At 55.5% G+C, this 26,147-nt stretch overlaps 2 protein-coding genes across 2 annotated transcripts in view; both read right to left on the reverse strand.

Annotated features, from left to right (window-relative positions):
• NKX6-3 (NK6 homeobox 3) overlaps nucleotides 1–26,147 on the reverse strand; it is a 117,923-nt gene that overhangs the window by 37,941 nt on the left and 53,835 nt on the right. The gene's annotated exons all lie outside the window — the stretch shown is intronic.
• SFRP1 (secreted frizzled related protein 1) lies at nucleotides 1,557–23,227 on the reverse strand. The gene is made up of 3 exons (XM_080370567.1): nucleotides 19,237–23,227; nucleotides 12,920–12,997; nucleotides 1,557–3,636 (listed from the first exon to the last, which is right to left on the reverse strand). Exons 1-3 carry the CDS (start codon nucleotides 19,760–19,762, stop codon nucleotides 3,314–3,316), a joined length of 927 nt encoding a protein of 308 aa, XP_080226693.1. The 5' UTR covers nucleotides 19,763–23,227; the 3' UTR covers nucleotides 1,557–3,313.

A 26,147-nucleotide genomic window follows, 5' to 3' on the forward strand; every position in this document is an offset into this window, starting at 1 on the left:
CACTGCAGCCACCAGACCCTGCTTTCCTCCAAACTCATCCACGCGTGCAGGGTCTCCTCCTGGTGCTGTTGTTCTGGTACCTGCCTCCTACTGACTCTACGTTTGCCTTCCTATGGATGTATCTGTCAGCCTTTAAAAGGTGCAAGAACGCTCCTAGAAATAAAAAAATCATGCCTGACAGTAATGGAAAACCTCATGCTTTTCTTTGCTGCCAGAGAGGGCTGTTCTCCACAGTGCCAATTTTCACTGTTCTTTTACATTTTCTCTTTCTCAGAACTTCCAAACAGAACAACAGTCCCCTCTCATCTGCCACACTTTTCTAAATTATCTAAAGTTACATTGAAACATAACTGCCTACAGCATGATGTTATATCAAACACTTTTCTTTTAGTGCTGCTATTTTTATCAAAAGCCTCCAAATACCAAGAGAGCACAGGGGAAGCGGAGTGATGGCCAGTCAACCTACCCAATAGGTCCATGTAGGAGCAGCTGGCAGATCACAAAGCATTTTGGCAAGAGAATGGTAAAATCGCTTTCCAGGCATATGGAAATGTCCAAAATATCATGTCTGAAATACTACGTGCCAGTCTGCTCAGCAGCTCTGATTGGCCTTCCAAGCACAAACACACGAGGTCAGAGGGGTGTCTGAAGCAACTGACAGAGCAACTAGTAACATTCAATCATATTATGCTTTAAGTACGTAATTACAGTGGTAAATTGTTCTTCCCCTGGGTAGCTCCAAGGTGTGGGGTTTCTTCAGCCCCAGGACGCAGCCTGAAGGATCGCACAGTCCTGGTGTGACATCTGCCACCCCAGGGCTGCCGTCCCTCGCGTCCTGGGATGCACGAGCACCGCAGGCAGAGGCTCCCCAGCAGGCCTGGCCAAGTCCATGGGATGGGGCACGACACAATTGCAAAGAGCAAAACACATCACTCGTGGGCTCTCTCCTACTACCGTTTTTTCTGAACTACTTGCGCAGAAAAAAAGCACCAGTGGTATTGACAAACTCGTGGACATCGTTTCACACTCTGTATTAAGGAAAAGCCACTGCCCTATTCACTTTACCTGCCTCTGGATTCAAGCTCTCAGGCTCAAGATTCACAGGTGGAAATCAGGCTTTCTGAGCAGCAAAGGCTGCCAAGGGCTGAAAACGGCTCTAAGCACATGTGAACTTGCTTGCTCTTTGATCAGATGCTCCCTGTTGAAATGTGTGTTTTTGTAACAGCAAATCCACAGCCTGGTACATGGTTGGTTTCTAGAGGTGGCCAACAGGATGCCCACCAGCAGCCCGGGTGACAGCATGAAAACCTCAGCCCAGTTAAGGGTTTAAGCATCCCTCTCATGCACAACCAACTCTCCTGCGCTGCTGCTCGCTGCAGGAGGCGAGCGGGAGGGGAGGGGGCAGAGGGCCCCTGCCCCATCCCCACGGGGCTTCGCCGGGCACCGCCACTGCAGGGCTCTAAGATAACCTCAACAGGTCCTGACTCCAGGTCACGACCTGTTTCTGACCAGGCTGGATCTGCCAGCCTTCCCCATCACTTCACCTCATCAATCCGTGATGTTAAAGCCCATGGTTTATTTATTTCTTTAATTCACTGATAAAGCACATTATCTACAATGATTAATTTTGCAACAAAAAAACGACACTACTACAAATGGTGGTCTAAGACGACCTAGTGGGACTTTCTACGGAGTTCATGTCCTAAATGCATCTCTCTGTTAGCTGTGAAACATCACTCCTCAGTGCGCTTGGCTTCCTCATGGAATTCTTCTACAACCAAGTCTGTGGCTCTGCCCCCATGTGGGGAATAAACAGCACTCCCAAGGTAAAAAATAATTAATTTACCAGCTTTGAGTGGGGTTGGTTTAAACCTCAAAAACGAGGATTTGTTATTTCACTTAACTGCAATACAACAGGATTATCTCATATTGCAAGATATTAATTCTCTTAGAGTAATAGCGATTGATGAGAACATTGAATAGAAGCAGGATAGTATAATTAACGTGGAGCAATATGGGTCTATGGAAAAGAGAACTTGTCCAATTAACAGAATAATTAATTTCAGCTTAGTCGATAGATGTAATCATTTGGATGCAATGTTCTTTGTCTTTCATAAACTATTTTACCTCATATGAACATGACATTTTGATTAGGGAAAAAAACCAACAACCCACAGAACGATACAAAGCCGAGCTGTCACACATCAAACGGACAAAAAAACCTAGAAACCGATAGGTCCCACAGCAGCCGCAAAGAGGGAAAGGCAGAGATGATGCATTTCCCACGGTGCTCCATAGGGACAAGTCCTTGGCCTTCTGCAATCGGGTACTTTGCCAGCAGCCTGAAGAAACTATAAAAATATCACTGGTAAAATTAGGGAGTGACACAAGCTGGTGGAGCTGGCCACGAGCTCTCCCCCGATGGGGAGTCCCGGGCTGCTGGGCTGGCCAGCAAACAGTATGCATTTTCATGTGGCTAAAATGGAATTACACGTCTGGGCACAAGCAGCACCAGCCACACGTGCACAGCAACTCTGCCACGAAAGGCTGATGCAGGAGGTGTGCGGGTGGGGGGCACTCAGCTGCGCTGGGGGTCCGCGCGAGGCCATCGAACGGGGCTCAGCCAGCTCGGCTTGGTATGGCGGGGGCCGGGGCAGGCGTCCCAGTGACACGTTACAAGAGATGCTGGTACGGGAAGGCTCCCCAGTGCAGCCGACCAAGGTATGACAAGGCCCCCAGGGTTAAGGCTTAAACTAAGCAGGTTCAGACTACAACGGGATGTTTTTACAGTGAGGGCAATTAGCTATTAGGAGGTTGTAACGGGCTCTCCACTACTCATTTATTAACTTTTATAGTGAGGATGGGATATCCTTCTAACTGGCCGGCTCAGGTTCAAACAGGAATTAATTTAGGGTGATCCTGCAGCTACAAAGACAGGAGCAACATGGTCACAGGGGTCCTTTTTGTAAGCGTGTAATCTTTCGACACCCCTCTGCTTGCCCTCTTTACCTGATAGCTGCTATTTAAATGAATGTACATATCCATACAGCAACAGGTCTTTGGATATTGCGGATGTACATTGTGTGTGACCTCAGCGACTGTCTGGTGCACGCGCGCCGTGCCCGCACGCCTGGGCAATCAGGCAGATGCTGGCAGCAGGGAGGTGGGAGGGCTGGGGTCGGCAAGGAAAGCTCCGAGGACACGAGGGAGGAGGAGGGCTCAGCTCCAGCATCCCCACTGCAGAGAAGCGAGACCGAGCCGCCACGCTGGGCTGCGTGAGGTCCAGGTGGTGGCCCTCCCGCCGCCCACCGCATCACTTGAAGACGGACGGAAACGTTGGGCAGTCGGGAGACTTCATCTTCTTCATGAACTTCTTGAACTCTTTGTTCTTCTTGTCCCACTTGTAGATGGCCGTCAGCAGGTACTGGGTCTTCACCTGGCGGCCCATGATGAGGAAGTAGTGGCCCAGGTTGTCCAGCTGATGGCAGGGACAGTCAGCCCCATTCTTCAGGAACAGCACCAGCTTCTTCAGGTTCTTCTTCCGGATGGGCCCCAGCTTCAGTGCCTTCCTCTTCCGTGGGACAATCATCTTGTCCCCATTCTCCTTCTTCACTTCCTTTATGGTCATCTTAAGAGCTGAAAAACAAGCCGGAGAGAGGGGGAAAACCAAAACAACTGCTGAGCAGCCTTTGCTAAGCGAGGCTGAGGGCCACCCGTGTCCCCGCATGGCAGCAATGCCCTGCCCAGCCGCAGATGCCCAGTGACCCACTCCCCGCCCCCCCCCCCCCCCCCCCCCGGCAGCTTCCCCAGGCAATGACCTGGCCCACCGACCCTCGCACCTGAAGCAGAGCCATCGCTGTGCATCAAGGTAAAACACTGATCTCTCCGTTTCCCCTGCCCCAGCAAAGCACAATGGGCACTTTCAGTTTGAGGGGGAGGCTGGTGCAGCCAGCGATATGCTCTTTGCTAGCAAAATGTTAGCTGAGTAAACAAGGTGATTTCCCTGCTCTAGGCGCACGGAGAGACTCTTGAAAGGGCTATTTAAAAGGTCAACTTGGCTTCTCAAGCGTTTGTTTGCAGTCACTCCCAGCCCTTAGGTGCTTTGGACACAAGTTCCCAAGCACCAAACACCCCCATGTTCCAGCAGCGAAGCCGCCTCACCCCAAACAGCCACGTCTACGGGAGCCAGTGCCCGAGGCAGCCGCACGCCTGCACCTTCCCCACGATAAGGGGAGTTAATTTGATACAACTTCCACAGAAAGTTATTTTCCTCTTTGGGTTCAGCATTTTCCCTGAGCTAATCGCAACCAGAATAAAAAATTAAATTAATGTTCCTTTGCCACAACCATGAAAAGGAATTTAGTATACATGGGAAAAATGATGAAAATGTGTTGTACATTAAAGTATCGGTTCTGTGCCATTTGGCTCTGCCTCATTTTTGGGGAAAAGCACATATGGCCAAAAATTACTAACATATTTCCATCATTTGGGAGTTTACTTCAGAGCTGCAGATAAACAGTGCTCCAATAGGTGATTAATTGCCTGCTGTCCCTTCTCATTTGACTCTCGGAGCATGTGCAGTAGACAGCATGCAGAAGCCTCTGGCTCTGGCAGGGAGACAGATCCCCACAGCACCGTTCCTTGAAGTCTTGCTCTGCTGGAACTTGTAGCAATGAACACACATCGCTTTCTGGATGGCAACTCTGCTCACTGTTCCAGACACAAACGGCAGCAGGACAGCACGACGACAATCCCAAGAAGGCAGCAGTGTCTGTATTGCCCTCACGCTCCCAGCCACTGCACTGGCAACAGAGGCAACGGTGTTTATCTGCCCATGTGCCAGAAACACCTGCTGTGTATGCCAAGAGCCCTGTCATGTTATACTGTTACTGCACAAGAAAGTAATCCAGGACTGGAAACTTCAGCGAAATTTTCATCCCATCTGTTTTCCAAATTCAGGATGTTTGAGGACCTGAAGAGACAACACTTTAAGGAGCTAAAGACACTGAATCAGATCAGTTTGCAAATCTGGAAAACGAAGCAAGTAGTTTTCAGGCAGCTCTAAGCTCCATGACATTAATTGGGCAGCAGCATCCCTCAATGTGAACCTCAATTTCTTCATCCATTCTGACCTTGAACTCTTGCACTAAGCACACTGGTTTCCAGTGCAGGAGGAACAGCATAACACCAGTAATAAGAGGCTTTTTCAAAATGGCTTGTTTGCAAATTGCTTTGCTGTGATTGCCTTAGATCCTTGTTGCTAGAGGGAGAAAACAACCTGGCAGCTAGCAGAGTTGCTGTTCTACTCCAAGTATCACAGTCTACGGAAGACAAAGAGGGTCTGGTAACCCCGCGCCGTGGGAGCGCACAGCAGCAGTTATCTGTTCGCAAGCCAACGATGCAGGTTCAGGGAGCATGGGAGCCACCCAGGTGAACAATAAATCCAGATGTGAACTAAAAACTCATCCAAACCTCACCTGTGCAAAGCAGTACACAGAATCAAGATCAGGTAACACCAAGGAAGACCAACAAGGAGGCTGACAAGGGGGGCAAACAGTCTGTGTAGGGCTCTGCTCTTCCCAGTAGCTATGCCCTTCTGGTCATCAGCAACGCAGGGAGTTTGCAGCGCTACCCAGGCAAAATGCAGCCTGGCTCAAGGACTACTGAGTTTCAGCTGCCTTGCTGTGGACTAAGGAGTCACACAAACAAACCAAACCAAAATTTAAAAAACAAAAAACAAAAAACAAAAAAAAACCCAAAAAAACATCTGGCTTCCCAGTCCCAGCTTGCTCCCCTACTTGGGCTGTGTTCCTTAAGCTCAGAGCCGCTTTTGGGGCACAAAAGGCACATTTCGCAGTGGCAGGGCTGGACATGCAGCTCTAACATTTTCCATGCACATCAGGAAAGCATTGCCTGAGGGCACATTCGTTCCCAGCTGCACACCCAGCTCTGAGAGCACACCACCACACAGCAGGAGGCATCCCCTTGGCTTGTGGCTTTTTTAAAACATAAAGGATTTGGCAGGGGGGAACCACTGTGCAACTTGCTGCTGCTGCAGCTCGCCTGGCATCTCCGCCGGCCCTGGGAACGCTGCCGCCCCAGCAGCAGGCAGGCAGCGGGGAAAAGGCTGGAGCAGGATGGATTGAGTCTTGGCTCCATGATCTGGCCGAGCCGCCAAAGCAAACAGCTTCCCCCCCGGGAGCCCTGGCCTTTCCTCTCCCTCCGTGTCACGCCAAATCCATCTCAGTGCTGAGTGGAAGAAGAGCCAAAACTGTCCCTGAGACCCCAGGACACGCTTGCTCGCACAGACTAAACCTTCAGCTGTCACTGCCAGGGGGGAGCTGACCCCAGGAAGAGACCTGGAGGGTTATTCATAGCTTGCAAGCGCATGCAGCTCACCCAGCCCAGCAGCTGCAGGACTGCCCCAGCATCAGCCATAGCACCCGCTGCAGCACCGACCCATGCCACCCCACACGCTGCAGCAGCTCTGCATTGCTGCAGAGGAAGATGCCAGCCGCAAGCCTGTCCTCCCCTTTGCTCTCATGTGACACATGTTCCGGCACAACCTCTTATCCCACTCACACTCCCTCACTACATTGCAGTCACATCTCCTCACCCAACACACTCAACATCTTCCACTTTCACCCAAGCTCCTGTCAACTGAAGCATCCACTGTGTTCCTGAAGATGCTGGCTGACACGCTCCCAGGGAAAAGCCATTGCTCCCTCAGACAGACAGCAGCCTCTGGGGCTGCAGAGAGACCATGAACCTTCCTGTGCACGGGAGCACCAGTGGGACCAGGAGCCAACTCCCAGCCATACCATGAGAGAGGGGATGGCAGAGCAGCCCCGTCCCCTGCTGCTGGCTGGCTGCAGCCAGGACCAGCCATAAAACCAAGAAAGGTCTTTCCAGACAGGCATTGTGCCCTGGTTTCAACTGGGATGGAGTTAATTTTCCTCCTAGTAGCTGGTACAGTGCTGTGTTTTGGATTTAGGATGGGGCTAACGTTGGTCACTGCTGGTTCAGTTGTTGCTGAGCAGCATTTACACTGAGTCAAGGCCCTTTCAGCTTCTCACCCCACCCCACCAGTGAGCAGGCTGGGGGCACAAGGAGTCGGGAGGGGACACGGCCAGCACGACTGACCCAAACTGGCCAAAGGGATATTCCACATCATACGACATCATGCTCAGTGTACAAACTAGGAGGAGAGGTGGCTGGGGGCTGCTGCTCAGGAACCGACTGGGCATCAGCAACTCATTGTGCATCACTTGTTTTGTATATTCTAATTCTTTTATCATTATTATTTTTGCTTCTGTTTCTTTCCTATTAAACTGTATTTCAACCCACAAATTCCACTTCCTCACCACCAACAACTCTGCTGTCCACTGTGGGGGGAGAAGCAGCTGTGTGGCATTTACACCAGGACACGTTGTCTCAGCTCTGCTCATGACATCACCAGCACTGCCAAGATGCCGAGACGCAGTGCCAGATCCAGCACAGCACCAGAACTGCAGCCCCTTGGTGCCACGGCGGGAGGTAAGCAGCATCCCCAGGGACGCTGCACACCCTGCTGGGACAGCCGTGCCCATAGGGTTGGGGACAGGGACAACCCTCCCTGCCATGAGGGACTGGCCAAGCACGAGTCTCCCCCTCCTGCAGCAAATGTGCCCTGGGGTGTGCGGTGCTCTGGGCACAGTGGGCTGCTGCACGGCACCAGGAGAGGTTTTACTTTCACACAATGCGTGGTCCCAAAACATCCTCCCTGAGAGCACTGCTGGTACATCTGCTTGCAGGCAAGTCGTGGCAGGAGACCTCCAGCGCATGCCGGCATCCAGCCACCCACTTCAAAGGCTCTTCCCAACAAACACAGAAGTGAAAGCATTAGTCAGGCTGGGAGGGAAAAGACAAAACACAACAAAGGCAAATTTCAGGATTTAATTCCGGACACAACAGCTCTCAGCTATGCCGTTTCCAACAGCAGAAAATTCTCCCAGAGTGCTAAAGCCACACTTGCCCTTGCTCAGCCCTAGCGTTGAGAAGCTGCTGTCTGCCCCTGCACAAGCCACTCACTAGCACTGCCGTGGCTGGGAGAGCCAGCACCGGCACAGACCCTTTCAGCAGACACTGCCCACTGCCACAGCGAGCTGCCAGCAGGAGAATCAGATGTAGCTGAACTGCCCTCAAACAGCACAGAGACTCCTTCAAAGTGCCTGCAGGCACCAGCCGGCAGCTACGGCCAGCTTTCCCCCAGCATCCTTGCTCCTGATGCAACACCGCAGCATCAACCAGCCCTTCCTTCTCCCAAGGCACCGTCCGGCAGGACCAGGAGTGCTGGAGATATAAAAATGTCTTTTTTTATTTCTACTAATACAAAACAGGGTATATGAAAGTGTTTGCTCACTCAGAGTGAAATTACTTTTGGCAGCAGCAGCTCCAAGAGCAGCGAAGGCCCCACAGAGCTGGTCGGGGTCCAGCCTGACAAAGCACAACTCGCATTTCATCACTCCAAACAATTCTTACTGACGTCCCTACAGCTCCAACTTCCAGTCCCAGCGTGAGGAAAGAGGAAACGCAGTCTCGCAGGCAAACTGGGAGCACCAACTAAGTGCCACCCGAGGAGGTACGAGATGTACCTCCTTCCCTGACACCAGCACCAGGGCTCCGGGACCCTCTCTGCCTCTCCAAGGGCTGCTGTACCTGGGTTGGCCACACGCTGTGATGCCCAAGCCCCTGCACCCTGCCCACCACCATGCACCCACCAAGACTGTGCCCCACCGGCACCCCCAGTCCCTCTTTTTCAGCATGCAGCAGCCTGGGAGTGGGACGCCATCCCTGCTGTTCTCCTGCCTGCATGGGCAGGGGCCTCACACCGGCACTTCAGGGGCAGGGAAGGGAATATGAGAGAAGGGAAAGCTCTGCTGTTCCTTTGGCCTCACTGCTCCTTCCTTTAGAAATCACTCAGGAGGAAACCTGCCAGAAGACACATTAGGGCTGTAACAGGAGAAGGCTGCAGGCAAGGAACTGTCAGTCACGGGATAAAATAAACAGCATGTATTGATTGTACTGCAGTCTCCAGTGCAGTGAGAGAAGCCTGTTCAGCAGGATCCCCTCAGACCCCAGAGAAAGGGCAGAAACAATAAATAAAATCACCAAGAGAAACAGACAGAGGAATGAACTCCAGGGCCAGGCCAGCCTGCACGAGGAGCAAGAAACAAACCCTGGCTGCAGCCCAGGGCAGCGGGGGGAGGCGGCTGTGGGGGCACAGGAGGGCCACCTCGCACTTCATCTTGCAACCCATCGCTGCCCCAGCACACCAGAGCTGCCCCAAAACCTATGCTGCACACCCAGCCCAGCCCCCCAGGCTGGTCCGTGCCCCCGCTGAGGATCCCTGCACCACTCGCTGACACCCCCTGCTCTGCACCCCCACAGCCCCGCTCTAAGCCACAGGCGACACTGCTGCTGCTCACTCCCAGCCCTGGCACCCAGGGAGGCAGGCGTGGAGCAGCACTCGCACAGCCAGACGTGCAACAGGACCTCGCCGCATACCACAGGGACAGGAGGCTGCTGCTACAGCAAGGAAACGAGCAGCAAACAAGGTAGAATGCTGGGAGCTGCATGCAGAGATGCTGGGTCAAAAATGTTCCCCCCTTCCTAGGGGCACTTGGCTCGTGCTTCCAAGGAGAGAGTTAGGGCAGAGAAGAGAGGAGGCAGCTCCTGCATGCTGCTGAAATAAAGAAAGGAGAAGCTAACCTCCAAGTGCCTCCGGCAGTGCTGACCCAGGTCCCCTCCACCTACAAGCAGGACAGCCACAGTAGCAGGCAGACAGTGCTGAACACTTCGCTGCAGGTACAGGAGCACACAGCACTCCCACAGTGCGGCTATCACACAGCCAGCCCCAGCCAGAGCCATGCGGCCAGTAAGACATGCTGCCACCCCAGAGCTGCATGGCTCTGAGGAGCTGCCAAGCTGCCAGCAGCCCAGCTGGGAGCGGCGATGCCCCAAACCGGCACTGGGAACCCACATTCACCACTGCTCAAACAAATGTCAACCCAGAGTCTTGCTGGCCCACGAGGCTGGCAGGCTCCTGGAACCCCTCTGAGCCCCAACTTCTTGTCCAAGCCATCTCCTGGGCCAGGGAAGAAAGGTCCCTTTTCCTCACAGCCTTCCTGTGTTCACAGCTGGATGCAGCTCTCTTCCTTTGCTGTCCTCGAGACTGGCATCGCTCCCAGGGCTGTTACACAGCCACCTCCTGCCCTGGCACGTCTGCATATCAGCGGTGGGCAAAGTGCTCCTTGCATCTTGCCTGTAATGAGCCACCGGGATGCAAGTGAAACCCACAGTAACGTTACTGCGGGAACCAGCACAGGACCCACCAACAGCTGCCCTGTGCAGCACACATTAGTTTAAACATTTATTGTATGTGTCTGGCTTTGATGAAGATCTGTAACCTCTCAGCTGCCAGTGTTTACCTTGGTGGATGTGCATGAGAAACCTGTCTGAAGGGTTGGGAGTTTATTTTAGTGCCAGATAAACAGCTCTCCTTGAGAAATCACCCCATGACAGTAACCCCCCAAGACTAAACAAAGATCCAAGGGCCACGCACTGTGCTTTGAGAAAACTTCCAGAAGTCAATGCCTCCTCTGCTGGCTGCTCTCCACCACTGGGACATCCCGAGGAGCACCCCTGCACTGCCTTCACTTCCAGGGCACAGGCAAGACACAAGTCACATCTCTCCCCTTGCTGCAGCTCCCCAGCTGGCTACAGACCGGGCATGTCTGGAGGCAGCACTACGTGCACGCAGAACCCTCCTGGGTGGCGGAGGGAAAGCACAGTGACAGAAGGAAGAAAACACCAAATGCAGCTGCATGAAGCCTACACCACTGAAAATCCATGCCAGTGAGTTCCCACCACAACTGAGTCTGATGACCTCTGCTGCTCGTGGCGCACAGTAACACTGTCTCCGGCCGCTAGCCACAGCCCTACCCAGGATGCCACCTGCCAAGAAATACTTCCATCCTCTACATGCTGTCACCACAAAATTTCCCAATGACCAACTTATTCTGTGGGCAAGCCAATGTCACAAGCCGCTCCACCAAGGCTGTGAATACTTCTGGTTTGGCCTCCTCTTTCCATTGTGTAACTGTCCCAGAGCACGAGGAGAATATTTAGCAGCTTAGGCTGATGACAAGCATGCGGTTAAGCTTGTATTTCCCTCCCCAGCACTTGCCCACCAGCAGGACACTGCCTTGGGTTGCTCGTCGCGCTCCTCCAGGGAGGCGACAGGTATCGCAGTGACCTGTCAGCAAGGGAGCCGCTGCTGCCACCCAGCTGGTGCCCCCCATTCCTCCTGCAGGACAGGGGTCCCTAAGCCCAGAGCCTCTGGGCTGGGGCGATGCCTCTGTGCCACTGCAAACCCAGGCACCGGCCCCTGCCCAAACCAGGTGCACTGGTCCCAGAGGCTGCTCGCTCTCCCCCCGCCAACTGGGAAGTTCTCTCCAGTCTCACCCCATGGACATGGTGGGGCAGAGGCAGCTCCTGTTCATCTCTCATCTCACGCCTGCCCGGGACTGAGCTCAGAACACACCAGCTCACCCGCCTCCGAGTGCTCAGCCCAACAACCGGGCAAGCAGCACCCCCGGCTCCCCAACCACATCGAATCCACGTGTCCACTACCCGATGCAGGCAGAAGTACACACATTCCTGGGAAACCATTACATGGGTGTTCCTGTTGATGCTTTTCCCTGTTAGAAAAAGTCTGTGCTGAACTTAGGACTTTTGGCATACCAAGTCTGCAGGAGAGTTGAGAATTCATTTCCAGCAGAAAGGGTAATACACCAGCATGCAGAGCTGGTTTGGGTTTGCATAGTACACTTTGGCACAGGGCGCATTCAAGTGCTAATCCCCAAGGAATGCACACCTTGTTCAATATGCCTTTAATAACCTTCCAGGAAAGTTACATACACCAGCAAGGATGTCAAAACCAGTTAATTCTGAGTTTGATCTGAGAAAGCTAATATTTTTCTCTGCAATACCTTTTTTTTTTTTTGAAATGAAGTTCTGTTTACCTATGATTGCCTGACTTACTTACTCAGTCCTAATATATTTAGGAGACAGCTTTCAAGTAGCTCTGCATTTTTTAAGCTCACTGCTTGGCCCTAGCTAGAACAAGACTGGCTTTGGGGTTTTACACCTAGACTTGACAAGAGCAGCGTAACTTTTGCTAAAAAGAAACCCAGCAGTACAAGCAGTCAGGAAGGAGGAGGCTGCTTTGCTCCTTCATGATTGCAAGCAGAATAAGGGTCCATGCTATACATCATTCCTGCAAGCACACATGGGCAAAAGGAACACCAGGGTTAAGTTACGAACCCCACCGAGCTCACCGAAGAACAGGCACTGCCACCTCTGCTCCATCGCCAGACTCCAGACCAACACCACCTGGCACTCCGCTCGCAGCAGCGGGGCCTCGCAGCCCGCAGCATTGCTGCTTCCACAGGTGAGCCCGCGCTCCGGCCGCATCCCCAGTGGAGCTTCACCAGGCAAGGCAGGAGGGATGCTCAGCTCTGTGGCCAGGGCGATGCAGGAACACAGGCACCGCCGCCAGGACCCTGCCTTCCCGGTCCCGCTGTCCCAGCTCCCGGGTGCGCTCGGCTGCAGGAGCCAGTCCCGTCCCGGACGCATCCAGTCCCGTCCCGGACACGGCCAGACCCACCCTGTCGCCTGCCTCCGCGCACCGACACTGACATCTAGAGGCACAGCGGCCTTGCCTCGGGGACGGACACAGCTGCCCACGGGTACTGTGGCCACACTGCCCTTGGAGCGGGCAGGGAAACGCAGCGGTCCAGGATCCGGCCCACACAGGAGCCACGCTGCCCTGTGGTCCCCAGGAAAGCACCCCCACGCCCCCCGTGCTCCTCCTTACCAAACTCGCTGGCACACAGGTGCTCCACGATGGCCTCCGACTTCATCTCATTGTCACAGGGGGGACACACAGTCGTTCCTGGAAAGAGGAGAGAAGAGGTGGTGAGGAGCCAGCTCAAGCAGCACCACAGAGCCAGGCTGCCTGTGCCGTCAGACCACTGCCCTTGAGGGGGGCACGTGCCCAGGCACCCCGCCACGGGCGTCCCAGGTCCCAGCCCCACGGGATGACAACCTGCCAGGGGTCAGGAGCCATCCACCAGCTCACGGGGCAGCACTGACCGTGGGCGGCCTCCTGCCAACCCCGCTACAGCACTGCCAGCGGCCCCAAGGCCGGGCACAGGCAGGGGCAGGCAGCTGCCAAGAGTGAGAGGACAGCGCTGGCACGGAGAGCGGTTTTCAGGGCCAGGCACTCAGCTGAGGGGAGCTACTCGCTGCAGGGCATGGCCCACGGCCCACAGCCCACTGACGTGCCCTTCCCACGGCGTGCCAAGGCAGGCATGCGGTGCCCGAGCCTCGGCATGGCAGGGACACGGTTCCCCAGGGATGGCTCAGGCACCAAGGGGCTGCCCCAGCCAGGAGCTACCCCAGAGCTCAGGGTGGCTCAGGACTGGCACGGCCCAGCTCAGCACAGGTTTCCCCTTGGTGCCAGGGACCACCCTGCAGGCTGCCCAGGCATCGCATGGCAATGCACGCCTCGCCTCCCTCCATCCCACCCTGCCCCAGAGTGGCAGGGGTTGTTGATGGACCCACACATCTCTCCACTCCAGCACAGCCCCAAGAACGGACATCTTCTCTTTTTTTGTTTTCAACCCAGCTACACCACAGGCCTGCGGGGGGCGGGGGGAGAGGCAGCATGACATCCTCCTCAGGAGATTTCATCGGGAACCATCATGGGAGGAAAGCTCGCTTCACCCAGAGAACAAAAAAATCTGTTTCCAGGTTTCTATCTCCAGCCAGAGTGGAGACCACCCAGCAGCACAGACGCAGATTTGTGCTACTGGCGGACAAATTTATTGAGCTGGGAGATGCTGCTTCTGTTCCTGGTCCAGCAGAACAGAGGGCTCTTTCCCACACAAGGGAGTTCCTCTCAGGGACAGTGCTGCAGCAAAACATCTGCTGGTTCCTACATGCAGACAGAGTGCCCACCCCTTCACAGCCATCAGCCAGGCCAGCAAACCCCACAGCATGGCTGGACAGAAAAAAACAGAGGGGTCTCCAAAAAAGAGGGGTGCAGAGCCAGAACAGCCGTTGAGGGAGGCACAGCCACGACCCGCGCCAACCACAGAGCTGAGTCTCCTCAGTCACAGACACCACACAGGGTTTCAGGCACGACATTTGCTTTCTGTGGCTTGCTCTTCCCCTCTCACCCACCCTCCCCAAATCTGTTCTGTGCCAAATGCTAATCCCTGGGGTCATGCACCACATCTTTATTAATTACACATGCAGAGCAACTGGCCTTCCAATCACCCTGATGTGCAAGTCACAAGGCAACCTTCCCAGCACCTGACACCTGACTTAGTCCTGCTCCCAGCACTCCATACCTGCAAGAGCCACCATCACGGGGGCAACCTCCCCTTCCAAAAAACTAGCATGCAATCGCCACTTTTACAGTCTTCACATAGAGTGACACAGGCAGAAGACGGCCTTTGGGGACATGATGTCCCCAGCACTTTATTTTTAAAATCATCAGTCAGAATATTTCCATCCAGGCTGCACATTTAATGAGCTCATGATGAGGGAGAGGGGATGCTTGCAGGAGGGTGACAGCCCCAGTGGTCTGTCTCTGCTGCAACGCCAGGAGTTAGTTACTGTGCTGGGGACCACCCTCAGGAGCGAGAGGGGCTACCTGCCACGCATTAGCTCATCTCTGCACATCCCAGTGTGCAAAGCACTTAAATGTGCCTCAGCAGCCAAAGTGTATGCTGAGAGACTGGCCAAGCCTACACGGGCCAAACACCCTAAAAGCCACTGCTGCTTTAAGCAGTCCACCCTAGGAGCTTTCCAGGCAGCTAAAGGAAAAAAAAACCTCGTTGTTCCCTTGTGAAAACACAAGCTTTGTTTTAGCTGTGTTACAGCAGCCCCTGGGAACGCTCCGGCACACCCGGGATGGCAGGGATCCCTGCCTCGCCAAGGGCCTGGAGCCAGCGGCATCCTGCGCAGGCTGGAGCTGCTGCAGCCAACCTGGGCAGCCCCTCCAGGGGCAGCGCGCCCACCCTGCTCCCCTCCAGCACATGGCGCACCCCTGCCAGCCGCAGCTGGCGCGCCTCTCGCTGCGGAGGGGATGCTGCCCCACAGCCCTGCTGATGCCCAGGCAGGGCAAGCGCTGCCAGCGGTCCAGCACAGCTCCAGCTGCAGCCTCACCCACGCACACATTGCACTGCCGGGCTGCCACAGCCCTGTGCCAGGGTAAAGCCCCCGGCATGCCACCCCATGTCAGGAGGACCCCTGTGGCTTGGTGAGCAGCAGCAGGCACCCAGTGCCCAGCCCAGCTGCATGTTGGGCAGCTCCACGAGCAGGGAGCACCCTCCAGCCCTGCCTCCCGCAGCCCTGCTGCAGCACGGCCCGGCCTGCACCGCTGCCCAGGGACACCGTCCCATGCCAAGGGGAAGGGAAACGCTTCTCTCCCATGGGACGCCTTATCACACCAAGGTCAGGAACACGAATGCCAGGGGCCCAGTCAGCTCCTGCACAGCTCCACACCCCAGGAAGACTGCTGTTCTGTGGAGCCACAGCTATCCCGAAACTGCCTGCTCTCCCACCCCTGCTGAGGCATCACGGCCAACGTCCTCCAGCCCACAGCACCATCCAGCACCTCACCTTCCCCTTCTCGCACAAGCCCAGGCTGAAGGAGCCAACAAGGAGCCCGGCCATGATGCGGGTCCCCGGGCTCAGGCAGCCCCGCTGCAGCAGCCCCGCGGCAGCCACGGCAGCAGGCGCACAGCACCCCGTGGCACAGCCCCCTGCTCCCTAGCTTGCTGCGGTTCGGCTAAGGCCCATTTTCTGCAGATGACAGCTCTGCTCCAAGCACAACCTTAGCCTGCTTCCAGCTCGCTTTTCCCCTGCTGACCATTTGCTAATGCCTGGCCTCAGAGCCAGCTTACTCTAGGGGTAGGAGAAGGAATGTGTAATGCTATATTAATCTGCAACTCCCCTGATGCATCCTGTGGGCCTGCAGGCTTTACCGCCTTGTGCTTAAGCAGAAAGGAATTCAGCAGGTCAGCTCTTTGAGAGGCAGAAACAAATCCCAATTTCGAGGTGTTAATGGGGAAAAAACACTGAAAGGGTTCATTCTTATTAGGGCCCAGAGAAAATGGGGGACACTGCTGGGTTCTGACCCTCTTTGAATCAACAGGAAACACACCCCAGTGCCCAAGACCAAAGGGGCTCCAGGAGCTGGCGCTGAGGGAAAACGCGCGCAAACTGCAGGCAGGGTCTCAAGTGGCAGAGACCCCAGCGGAGGGAAGGACCCGCATGCACCAGGACAAGGGCTGAACCACAGCAGCAGAAGCGCACTCACCTAGAGGCACCCCTCGTCTGCAGCCAAAGCACCCCGGGCACCTCACCAGCTCCAGTCCCTGGCATTGCTCACAAATCTTCTGTGAAGCACGGAAGCAGGAGCACCAGTGCAGGAGACCCGGCTGCGTTGGTTTACATTACGCCAGCGGTCATCATTAACTTTGTTTGCTCTGCTCACTCTAAGCTGTTCTGAGGCATGAGCATCCCAGGGCACAGCGTATGTGGCACACGGAGCTTCACCAGCCGAAGGCTATTCATAGGAGAATATGCCACAAACCAGCATTAATGTCATGTAACTGGCACACCTAAGAGCAGCAGGTCCAGCCCAGAAGGCTGCCAGGGGGGCCAGCCTTCTCAGCTTGAAGAAGGTGTTTTCTAGCAAGGTGGCCTGTCCCCTCACAGGGAAGTGCCCCAACCAGTGCAGTGGGCACAGAGAGCTTGCCCCACCACCTCTGGAGCTGCTGGGGCTCAGCTGCAGCATGTGCAAGAGTTTACTCTTGAAACACCTTCAAGCAGCCAGGGGACATGAACACGGCTGCTTGTACTTTCCACTGAACGCTGAAGAGAAGGCACATTTGCACAACAATTTTAAAGACAGATTTTCTGTAAACATTCTTGCAAACAAATTGCTCATTTAAAAGTGCTTGGGACATAGGTTTTGTGAAGCCATTTAGCAGACACTGGTTTATCTGTGTGACTGCAATACTCACCCAGCTCTGGTTTACATTCAAAGAACAAGTTCATACACCCTAAAGCCTGTGCAGAACGAGGCCTCTCTGTACCCCAAACAGGACCAGCAACAGACCCACAAAGGACTCAAACCTTATGTAATTCCTTGTAATAAAGTCATTTCAGTGATGCCTGTGAAGGACAGCATGGTACCCAAATACTGGGCTGATGGGCACGTTAGAAGGCAGTAATGTCCCACCCCAGTGCTGCTGTCAAAACAGATCTGAAAGGTGATCAGAAAGTTCATTGTTAAACTGCACAAGGGAAAACTCAGCAGATGCTGCTCATCTAGAAGACTGTTCCCACGTCTTGGGTCGTTAACATCTCTAAAATGAATGACCAGCAAACAGCTCAAACTCCATGTTGGACCTTGGAAGGGGCAGCTGTACAGCCAGCAGCTCAGACCCACCTGCCCCAGGAGCACGCTTGGCTGCAGGTCCCTGGGGAATAAAAGCAACCTTTGTACCCACATCACAGGACGCGGCTGCGGTCTTGACCAAGGGTCTAGGTTCACACAGGACAGATGATTTTAGAGCCTTCCTGGAAAACAAAGAGTTTCCTCCAGCAATCACTTCAGTAACCTCAAGCCACGGCGAAGAAGCCAGCATGGCTGCGCTGCCATCAGTGCCGTGCAGGGAGAGGCCGGGTCCCTGGGAGCGAGAGCAGCCAAACCTCACCCCCGGCCCGGCACAGGCTTCACACCTCACCTGCCTCTGGATGCCACTGCCAAGACACAGCAGAGGTTTCCTGTACAGCCATGGCAGGTGTCGAGCCGGTGTCCCTCCCTGCCTGCCCGCAGCGGCCGCCCCATCCCGCTCCAGTCCTGCTCCAGTGCCACTCCAGCTGTCGCTCTTGGGCTCCCTCCACATGCCCCGTGGACGCCCCCAGGGTGTCACCCGTCTGCCGCAGCATGCACTCCCTTCCTGCCGCGTAGCTGAGGGGCTCCCTGAGCACGGACGAGCGGGTAACACTGCATGGTCCCCGGCAGGCTGGACGAGGGCTCCCAGCTGAGCACAGCATAAAGCCTTTGTCTGTAAAGGTAACTGCACACGAGCTGCCACTGCGAAGAGCGACCTTCCCTCCAGGAGAGCTCCGGACACGGTGCAGAAGCCACAGCAACGGCTCAGCCCTACGTGTGGCTCCCCCATCCCTCAGCTCCTCCTGAGCGCCTGCACTATCCCCCCGTGAAATCAGGAGTGCCCATCCCTTCCAACGAAGCTCCAGACACAGGAAAGCATTGCACTGTTTTATAGCCCCCTGCCTTCTCCCTCTACAAACACCCCTCCCACCCGCCTTCCAAAGCGTTCTGATGCGGAACGCCAAAGTAGTATTTATTTTAAGTCTTCAGCAACAAGCCAGACTCATTGTAACTCACACAAACAATCCAGTCTGGCACCAAACAGATCTGTCAGGCGTAACGGAAACAACCAAGAACCCCGTCCACTTTCCCCAGTTGTTTCTTGAGAAGCTTCTTGCCCCATCACCAGTGGGCAGCCCACCTGAGAGGGCAGGGCTGGATTTCCACCACACACACAGCCCCCGGCTGTCCAGACTCCAACCCCAGGACTGCGTGGGAAGCCGGGTACACCCCCCCCCCAGGATTACTGTCACTACTTACTCCATTCAGGCAGTGCTTTCTGCCATGGGGGACCACACGTCCTACTGCTGCCGAGAACGGCAGTGAAGGAGTTGTGCTGGGGAGAGAAACGGCTGCCGGGGCGGTGCAGTGCCTGGAGGACGGAGGGTGGAAGCCCTGGTCCATCAGGGGCTGGAGCGCAGCCCTGGTGCCGTGTGGGGGGTCACAGTGCTGCGCACCCTCCCTGCCCTGGCACTGTCTGCCCCCAGGCTCAGCTCTGAGACAGAGGTGAGGAGCTGGCAGCGTGTCCTGCCTTCCGCGGGACAGGAGCGCCGGCAGAGTGCATGCAGGCTGGAGGAGGGTTGCTGCCAAGAAGCAGAGTTCAGGTGAGCCTCCTCCTGCTGCAAGACCCCCACGGCCCCGCCTGTGCTAACACCTGCCCCACCAGCTCAGAGAAAAGTGCTGGGAGCAAGGGTGCGGTGCTGGTCATGCCTTACCTTTGGGCCTGGAGACCTCGGTGGCGTTGGGGGCCGTCATGGCAATGCAGACATCGTCCTGGGGAAACTGGTCACACTTGAGCATCTCAGGCCAGAAGAAGCCGAAGAACTGCATGACAGGCTCACAGGAGTCACGCACGGCCTCACAGAGCCAACGGCACGGGTAGACCGGCCGGTCCAGGCAGACAGGGGCGAAGAGGGAGCAGAGGAAGACCTGGGTGCCCATGTGGCAGTTCTTGTTGAGCAGCGGCACCCAGCTGCTCGCCTGGTGCTTCACCTCAGCCATGGTCTCGTGGTCCAGCAGGTTGGGCAGCACCATCTTGTCGTAGCCCACACTGTGGCAGAGCCGCAGGTCGGCAGGGATGGCCACACACTGGTGGGGCTTGGCGTAGAAGCGCCCGCCGGGGTAGGGGCCCAGGTCGGACTGGTAGCTGACATAGTCGTACTCGCTGGCCCCGCCGCACGCCAGCAGCCCGGCGGCCAGCGACACCAGCGCCCGCAGCACAGCCCCCCGCCTGCCACCCATCGCCGCAACCACCGACGGTGGCCCCGACGGCGCCGACCGCCGCTCCCCGCCCGACGTCCGCTGCCGGCGGCCGCGCCGGGGACCTCCCCCGCGCCCCCCGCCGATGCGCCCTGCTCGGGGCCCCCACCTCTGCCCGGGGCGCCGAGTCGCTGCCCCTCCGTTCGATGCCCGCCGCCGGCAGCCCACCCACCCCCGTGGGGCGCCCGCAGCCGCCGCTGCCCCGCCGAGCCGAGCCGCCCGCTCCCGCCGCCACTCCGGTCCCGGCCCCGGCCCCGGTCTGGCCGCGGCGCGCCGCGCCGCGGGTTTGTGAGCCCCCGGCAGCCAATCAGGGCGGCGCCGCCCGCCGCGCGCAGACCCTCCGGTGTCAATCAGCGGCCCCGGGAGCCAATCCCGCCCGGCCCTGGCCCGGCCCGCCCCGCTCAGCCCGGGCCGGCCCCGACGGCGCCGCGCCTCCGCGTCCGGCGGGGAGCACCGCGGCGGGCACCGGCAGGGCAGCGGCTGCCCCGCAGGCTGCGGCGCAGCTCCGACGGCCCCGGCGCCCGAGCGGGCGCTTCTCCTCGCCACCTGCAGCGCGGGCTGCAGGCGGGAGGGGGGCGCCGCGCAGCCCTGGCCCCCCGGGGCGCCGGAACGGTGCCGTGGGCGACTAGCCGGGGCTCGGGGGCAACGGGAGACCCCGGGCGTGGGCGGGTGAGGGTCGCCCTGCGCGGCTGGTTCCCTCGTGGGCGGCCCGAGCGCCGCGGGGCCGCGGCAGGGAGCGCGCCCGAGGCGGAGCAGCTCGGCGAGAGCCAGGCGCTCCTGGGAAACTTTTGCAAGGCTGCAGATGTTTCTGAGAACCTGAACTGGGCCGTGCAGACCTCATTTCCCTGTGGACAAATTCCAACAAAAACTGTGGTATTTGCAAAAAAAAAAAAAAAAAAACAAACAACAAAACCCACCAAAAAAAAAAAAAACCCACCACCAAAAAAAACCCAACCAAAAAAAATACAAACCCCGGAGAAAGAAAGAGTTGGTCTGTTTCTTAAAGAGGTATCGCGCCTGGGAAACCTGGCTCCAGTCCTAAGGGAAGCAGAAGCTGTGCAACAGCAGCATCCACTGTTCCCTCAGCAGCAGTGCCAGTCCCTCACCACCCTCTGCAAGTAAAGGGCACGTGTAAAGCAGGGCAGCAGTGCTGCCTGCCATGGGTCCAGAGCTTCGTGCAGCAACTGGCACCTTCTCGCAGCGGGAGCCACACCACAGTAAGCCTGGCAGCTTGCAGCACAGCTGTGCATCCCACTCGGAGACAAGCAGGAGATGCTTGGCACAGCACAGCCCTGCTGGGGAGATGACTCGAGTGTGCCCATGGGCAGGCACAGAGTGCTGCGCTCCCGAGGGCCTGCAAAGACTCGGTGCCCTCCAAAGCCAGGAGCTGGACGTGTTGGAGATGGTGGCTGTGAACCTACCCAGGCGCCAGCGTGGGCGTGCAGTCCTACGGGTGCTCGACGGGCAGAGCAGGGCACCCCTCGCGCAAGCCAGGCAGAAGGAGCTGTCTCAGTCCTCGTGCCACAAGATGTGGCCGTTGGGCAGCTCTGAGCCCCAGTGCCCACATGCCCTCGTCCGCAGGAGCTCTCCTGCGCTCCCTCCTCTGGGCTCACACAAAGCTCCCGTTACTGCTGCAGCCTTTTGCTTAAACAGCTTGAGCTATTTAATACAGGAACTACACCTCATTGAGAGGTAAATGGAAGAGGCTCTGCAGCCTGGAAGCTTGAAAGAGCCACTTTCACCTGAGGGCCAACAGAAGAGAGAAGCCAGTTAGCACCGCTAATGAAGTGGAGAATTCAGCAGTAAACAAGAGAAATCTTTGCCCTGAGGTGCCAGTAGCTCAGTGAGAGGCAATTGGATGGAGCAGGACCTCTGCTGCTGCTTGGGCTCAGGAAATGGTAGCAAAGCACTGATCACTGTTTGCACCAAGAAACAGCTGCAAAATGGACTTCTCAGCCTGGGAAATTCTGACAGTCTAGCATTTGCTTTTACCAAAATCAAGTTTAGAAACACAGAAATACCTTATTTTGAGAATGTAGAAAATACTGTAGTGTCCTAGTAGCATGCTCTAGTATGGTACACGGAACAGGGCACCCATCTGCTCGAGGGCCGTTTGGCCACATTTCTCTCAAGAATCTGTATTTGCACCCAAGTGCTACATCCTCGGGTATGAGTCTCTGGTCCAGAACGTGACCCCTGCTCATCTTGAGCCCTCAGAACCAAATTGGGCGAGTAACTCCATTTTCAATTGCAAGATCATAAGTCTCAGAGCCTCTCCACTTCCAGCATGGCAATGGGCATGATTTACTTGGCAGTGCTGTAATCCTTCTGTTCCAGGCTGACTAGTGTGATGTGTGATAGAAACATCATAGGTGAGCAGGCAAGATGAGGATTTAGGAGAGAAACTCCTGTTAGAAAGCTGGGGAGCTCTCTGAAGGCAACAGCAGTTAACACTGCGATAAAACTACAGTCAGGATTCTGGTTATGCCAGCTCAGCAAACACCATGTGGAGCAAGGTAAATGTCCCGTCGTGGTCATTTTAGAGATGTGTGCCACCGCACACCTGCAGCATCCCACACTGATTACTGGACTGGCTGCAAGCCTGGACACACTGTACAGTCATCGCATAGCTCGAAGGGTTGCCCGCCACAGCTCAGTGCTCTTGATCCAAGCAGGCAAGCCTCAAGACAGCATGCCTTTGCTGCCAAATCCATCCACATCCAAAGCCTGGGCAGTTCTTGAACTTGGCCCAGGGAAGGTCTTTGCTGGTTCTCTTCTCTTCTGTATCTGATACCCACAGTCACAGCACAAGTGCCTGAATGGGAATCCAAGAGTGACCTGTAAACTGAAATACAATTGCCCAGCACATACAATTGCCCAGCAAACTGTTTTTATTAAAAAATAAAAAAAAAAAAAAAAAGAGAGGAGGAAAATAAAAAGGAAAAAAACCAATAGTTCTGGTCTAGACCACTAAATTGCTTAATACACAGTATTATAAGGCCTCTTATAATAGCAGCTGCCCAAGAAGGGCTGCTCTTCCAACAAACCCCTTCGAAACTGAGCATTAACTTTTCTGAGTGAAGCCTGTGCAGCGGTTCCATTCATAATTACGTAGCCCACTGCTTCTTAAATCTCTGCATAGTCTCTAATGTCATCATTTAGCTTTGCTTTATAGCCATTTATTGCTTCCTCTCCCACAGGGGCTAACATATTCTCATTGAATAATGAGATGCTTTGCAACACGCACAATTTCGGCTATCTCCAGTCCTCTCCTACCCTTTGAAAGGCCCAGCCCAATTAACTGTGCTTATTTCTGGCTCCATTGTTCGCCCCCACAGCCTGCGGGACCAGGTGCTCTGCCCCTCACCGCAGCCTCCTCCACTCACCATGGCTGCTCTCCTCCACACCCACCTGCAGCAGGCATCTGGTGCCGAAAGGACGAAGGGATGGCTGGAGGCTGACGTGCCCCTGTGCCACGACCACCTGCCTCGGCTGCCCCCCGCAGTGCCCACCCCCACCCCCGGCCCCTTCCCGGCCTGCCTGGCTGCATTGCCCAGCAGTCAGCACGCGGGGCTGGCAGGGCATGCTCTGCCCTGGCGGCTAGCACTGGAATGCGTGTTTCCCTCCATGCTGCCCCAGGGAAACAGGCATGGGATAATAGAATATATTAGCCCTGAGCCCATTCAGCCCCGGGCTCTTTACAAACAATGCCTGCTAACTGAGCTGATTTTTGCCAAATGACTGGCTTTCTTGCATGAGCAGCAAAGTGGAGCCCCCAAACAGTCCCGTGCAACAATCCGGCAAGCACTATCGCACATGGCCCATTGTTTTATGGCTGTGTTTGAGGGCATGGAGGAGTCATGGCCTTGCCTGCCCTGGCATTTCTTCCCCAGTTTCCCAGTGCTGCGCTAGCCCCATCTCAGCTCCAACAGAGGCAGCAGTGATGGGGAGGTGAGACCAGCCGTCCACAGGCATCTGCTGTCCCTGCCATGAGCAGGGCAACACGAAAACCGCCAGCAGCCGCCCTGCGCCAGGGCTGGCACTGCCGCTCGGTGCCCATGCCCTGCCTAGGAGAGGACGGAAAGTGCCGGTGTGGCAGGGTCAGCCCTCCCACCACGTTCCCACACAGGATGCCCCCATGCCAGCCCTGCAGCAGGACGGCTCCTGGACACCCCCCAGGGAATATTTGCTTTAGATTAGACACCCCCTCGGCCAGCTGACAGATGATAGCCCCTGCCAGGGTCAGCCTGCTGAGGAGGATGTTAGTTTTGCTGTGTTTGCTTTCTGGTTTTCTCAGCAGATAGCTCCGAGGTTCAAATAACAGTGATGCAGCCAGGAACGCTCCCTCGCCCCACAACACAAAAATCTGCAGAGGGAGGTTTTGCACCTGTGGCCTGTGGCGACCCGCTCCGCTGCACTGGCATGGTGCCCAACACCGCCTGGGCTGCAGAGGATGCTTGCACCAACAGCCAGCCTGCAGCGGGGCCAGGATCAAGGCACACAACAATTTCAGCTGATGTCTCCCGTTAGTGTGAAATTAGCACCATTAAATGCTATAACTAAACACAATCAACAAAGGGTTTACTAGCTGAAATAACATATAAAGAACTACAACAGCTAATGCCTTCAGCACTGCTGAAACTCTGACGGTCTGCCCCTAGTCCCAGGTGGGAACTGATGGCAAATATTTACAGGGGCTTATAAATATTTATCCTGTAATAACTTGCTGCATTACAGCACATTCTTCTCTATGAGGCTCAGCTTTGCCTTGGACCAGGTGCAGGCTGCTGAGAGAGTCTGTAGCATATATAAAGTTTGTCTGAATAACATACAGTGAGCACTGGTGTTCATAAAATAGCCAGCAGCTGAGCTGCTTGCATGAAATGCCCTGCAAGTCATTTCTTACCCAACAAAAGAAAAATGTGGCTGGGGAGCACAGGTGTGCAGTCACCTCAGTGTGGGTGCAAACCCCTTCTGTGTTGCTGGAGTAACCTGGGGAAGAGCTGCAAGTCAGTGGGGAGCTATAAATGATGCCGCTGGGCCGACGTGACGAGGGCCTCAGACCAGGAGCAGCCCCGTGGTGACTGAGTGCGCAGGAACCCTTGGCTGCTTTGGTGAGGACATCAAAGGAAGGAAGCCAGAGACCTGTGCACCACAAGGATACCTCTCCTCATGCTTCTTGTTCTGTGGCAATCCTCTCTCCAAGGAACCAACCCACCGCACCCCGAAATCACCAGGGATCACCAAGGTCTGCTCTGCAGGTGGCAGCTGGCAGCAGCCCCCCGCAGTGCTGCACATGGAGGACTCCTCTCCAGCAGCTGAAGCCGACAACACCAGCAGGAATCACAGCCCACCACTGCTCTTCCTTTGGTCCTGCAGACCTGACAGACCAAACCCCAAGGGGACCACAGGCTCCTTAGCAGGCACTCACATCAGCCACCAGGCAAAAGTACATGAATTTTCTTGGGTGTCTTGAGAGCTCACCGGGTCTCTCAGCCTCAAAAGGAAGGTCAGCTGTTGGCTGGGGTTTCTGGGATTTCTTCTTTGGACTCTCCAAAACCAGACTCTAAAACAAAAACCAGAAAATAAATGGGTTTGTAATTTTTACCTGACTTTCCACTAATGAAAGTCCCTCTCTGCTTCTTCCCAGCCCTCCTCTGTGTGGTGTAATGAAGTGCAGATGGCTCTGGTGCAGGTGTCTGCAGTGCAAGCCTGGAGCTGGTGGCATGGCAGCACCCCAGAGGTGCCGGCAGACTGGCACCGCGTGACCAGCGCCGTGCAGCATCCCTTCCCCAACCTGCAGGCATGACTGCTAGCCCTGCAGCGAGTGGTGTGTTCTCTTCATCTGCTGCCCAGTGCAAACCTGACTTGCTCCGCAGTGAAAAGAGCCTGGAAGCAGTGTTTTGTTGTGTTGTTCCATTTGTTTGGAGACCAGATATTTATCTTCTCTCTAATAATTTTTTGAGCCATCCATCCAGTTACTTATCTTTCTCATGCTTAACGATTTGCAAGAGCATAAGCAGCCTGTGGTGTGGAAAACATGCAACAATCTCCAAGCAGCACCAGTGATGGAGTTCTGAACTGCTTTCTAACATGAATAAATAAACAGCATGGAAAGGCTCCATTGTGTGTATTCTAGGTTGCTATTTTCTTAACCCTGTCTCATTAAGATGGATGGAGTTTCTGCTTATTAGTAATTTGGCAAGTTCCTCTTTGTGTACACTCTGCACTTCTCACTAATGACGCTTTGCTTCAGTGATTAACAAAAGAGACTTCCAACATAGTCAGTGAAAACACAGCCACGCACTTGGGGCACTGGGACGGAAACCCAATGTCCTGGAGATGCCATTTGTGGAAGACAAGAAAC

The sequence above is a fragment of the Falco punctatus genome, assembly GCF_963210335.1.
Source record: "Falco punctatus genome assembly, chromosome: 20".
Taxonomy (NCBI): Eukaryota; Metazoa; Chordata; class Aves; order Falconiformes; family Falconidae; genus Falco; species Falco punctatus.

Coding starts and splice junctions, on each gene's coding strand:
- SFRP1 (XM_080370567.1), bottom strand. CDS start 19,762: ATGGGTGGCAGGCGGGGGGCTGTGCTGCGGGCGCTGGTGTCGCTGGCC. Junction 12,998..19,236: donor CGAGGTCTCCAGGCCCAAAG/GTAAGGCATGAC, acceptor TCCTCTTTCCAG/GAACGACTGTGTGTCCCCCC. Junction 3,637..12,919: donor CCTGTGTGCCAGCGAGTTTG/GTAAGGAGGAGC, acceptor CTTGTTTTTCAG/CTCTTAAGATGACCATAAAG.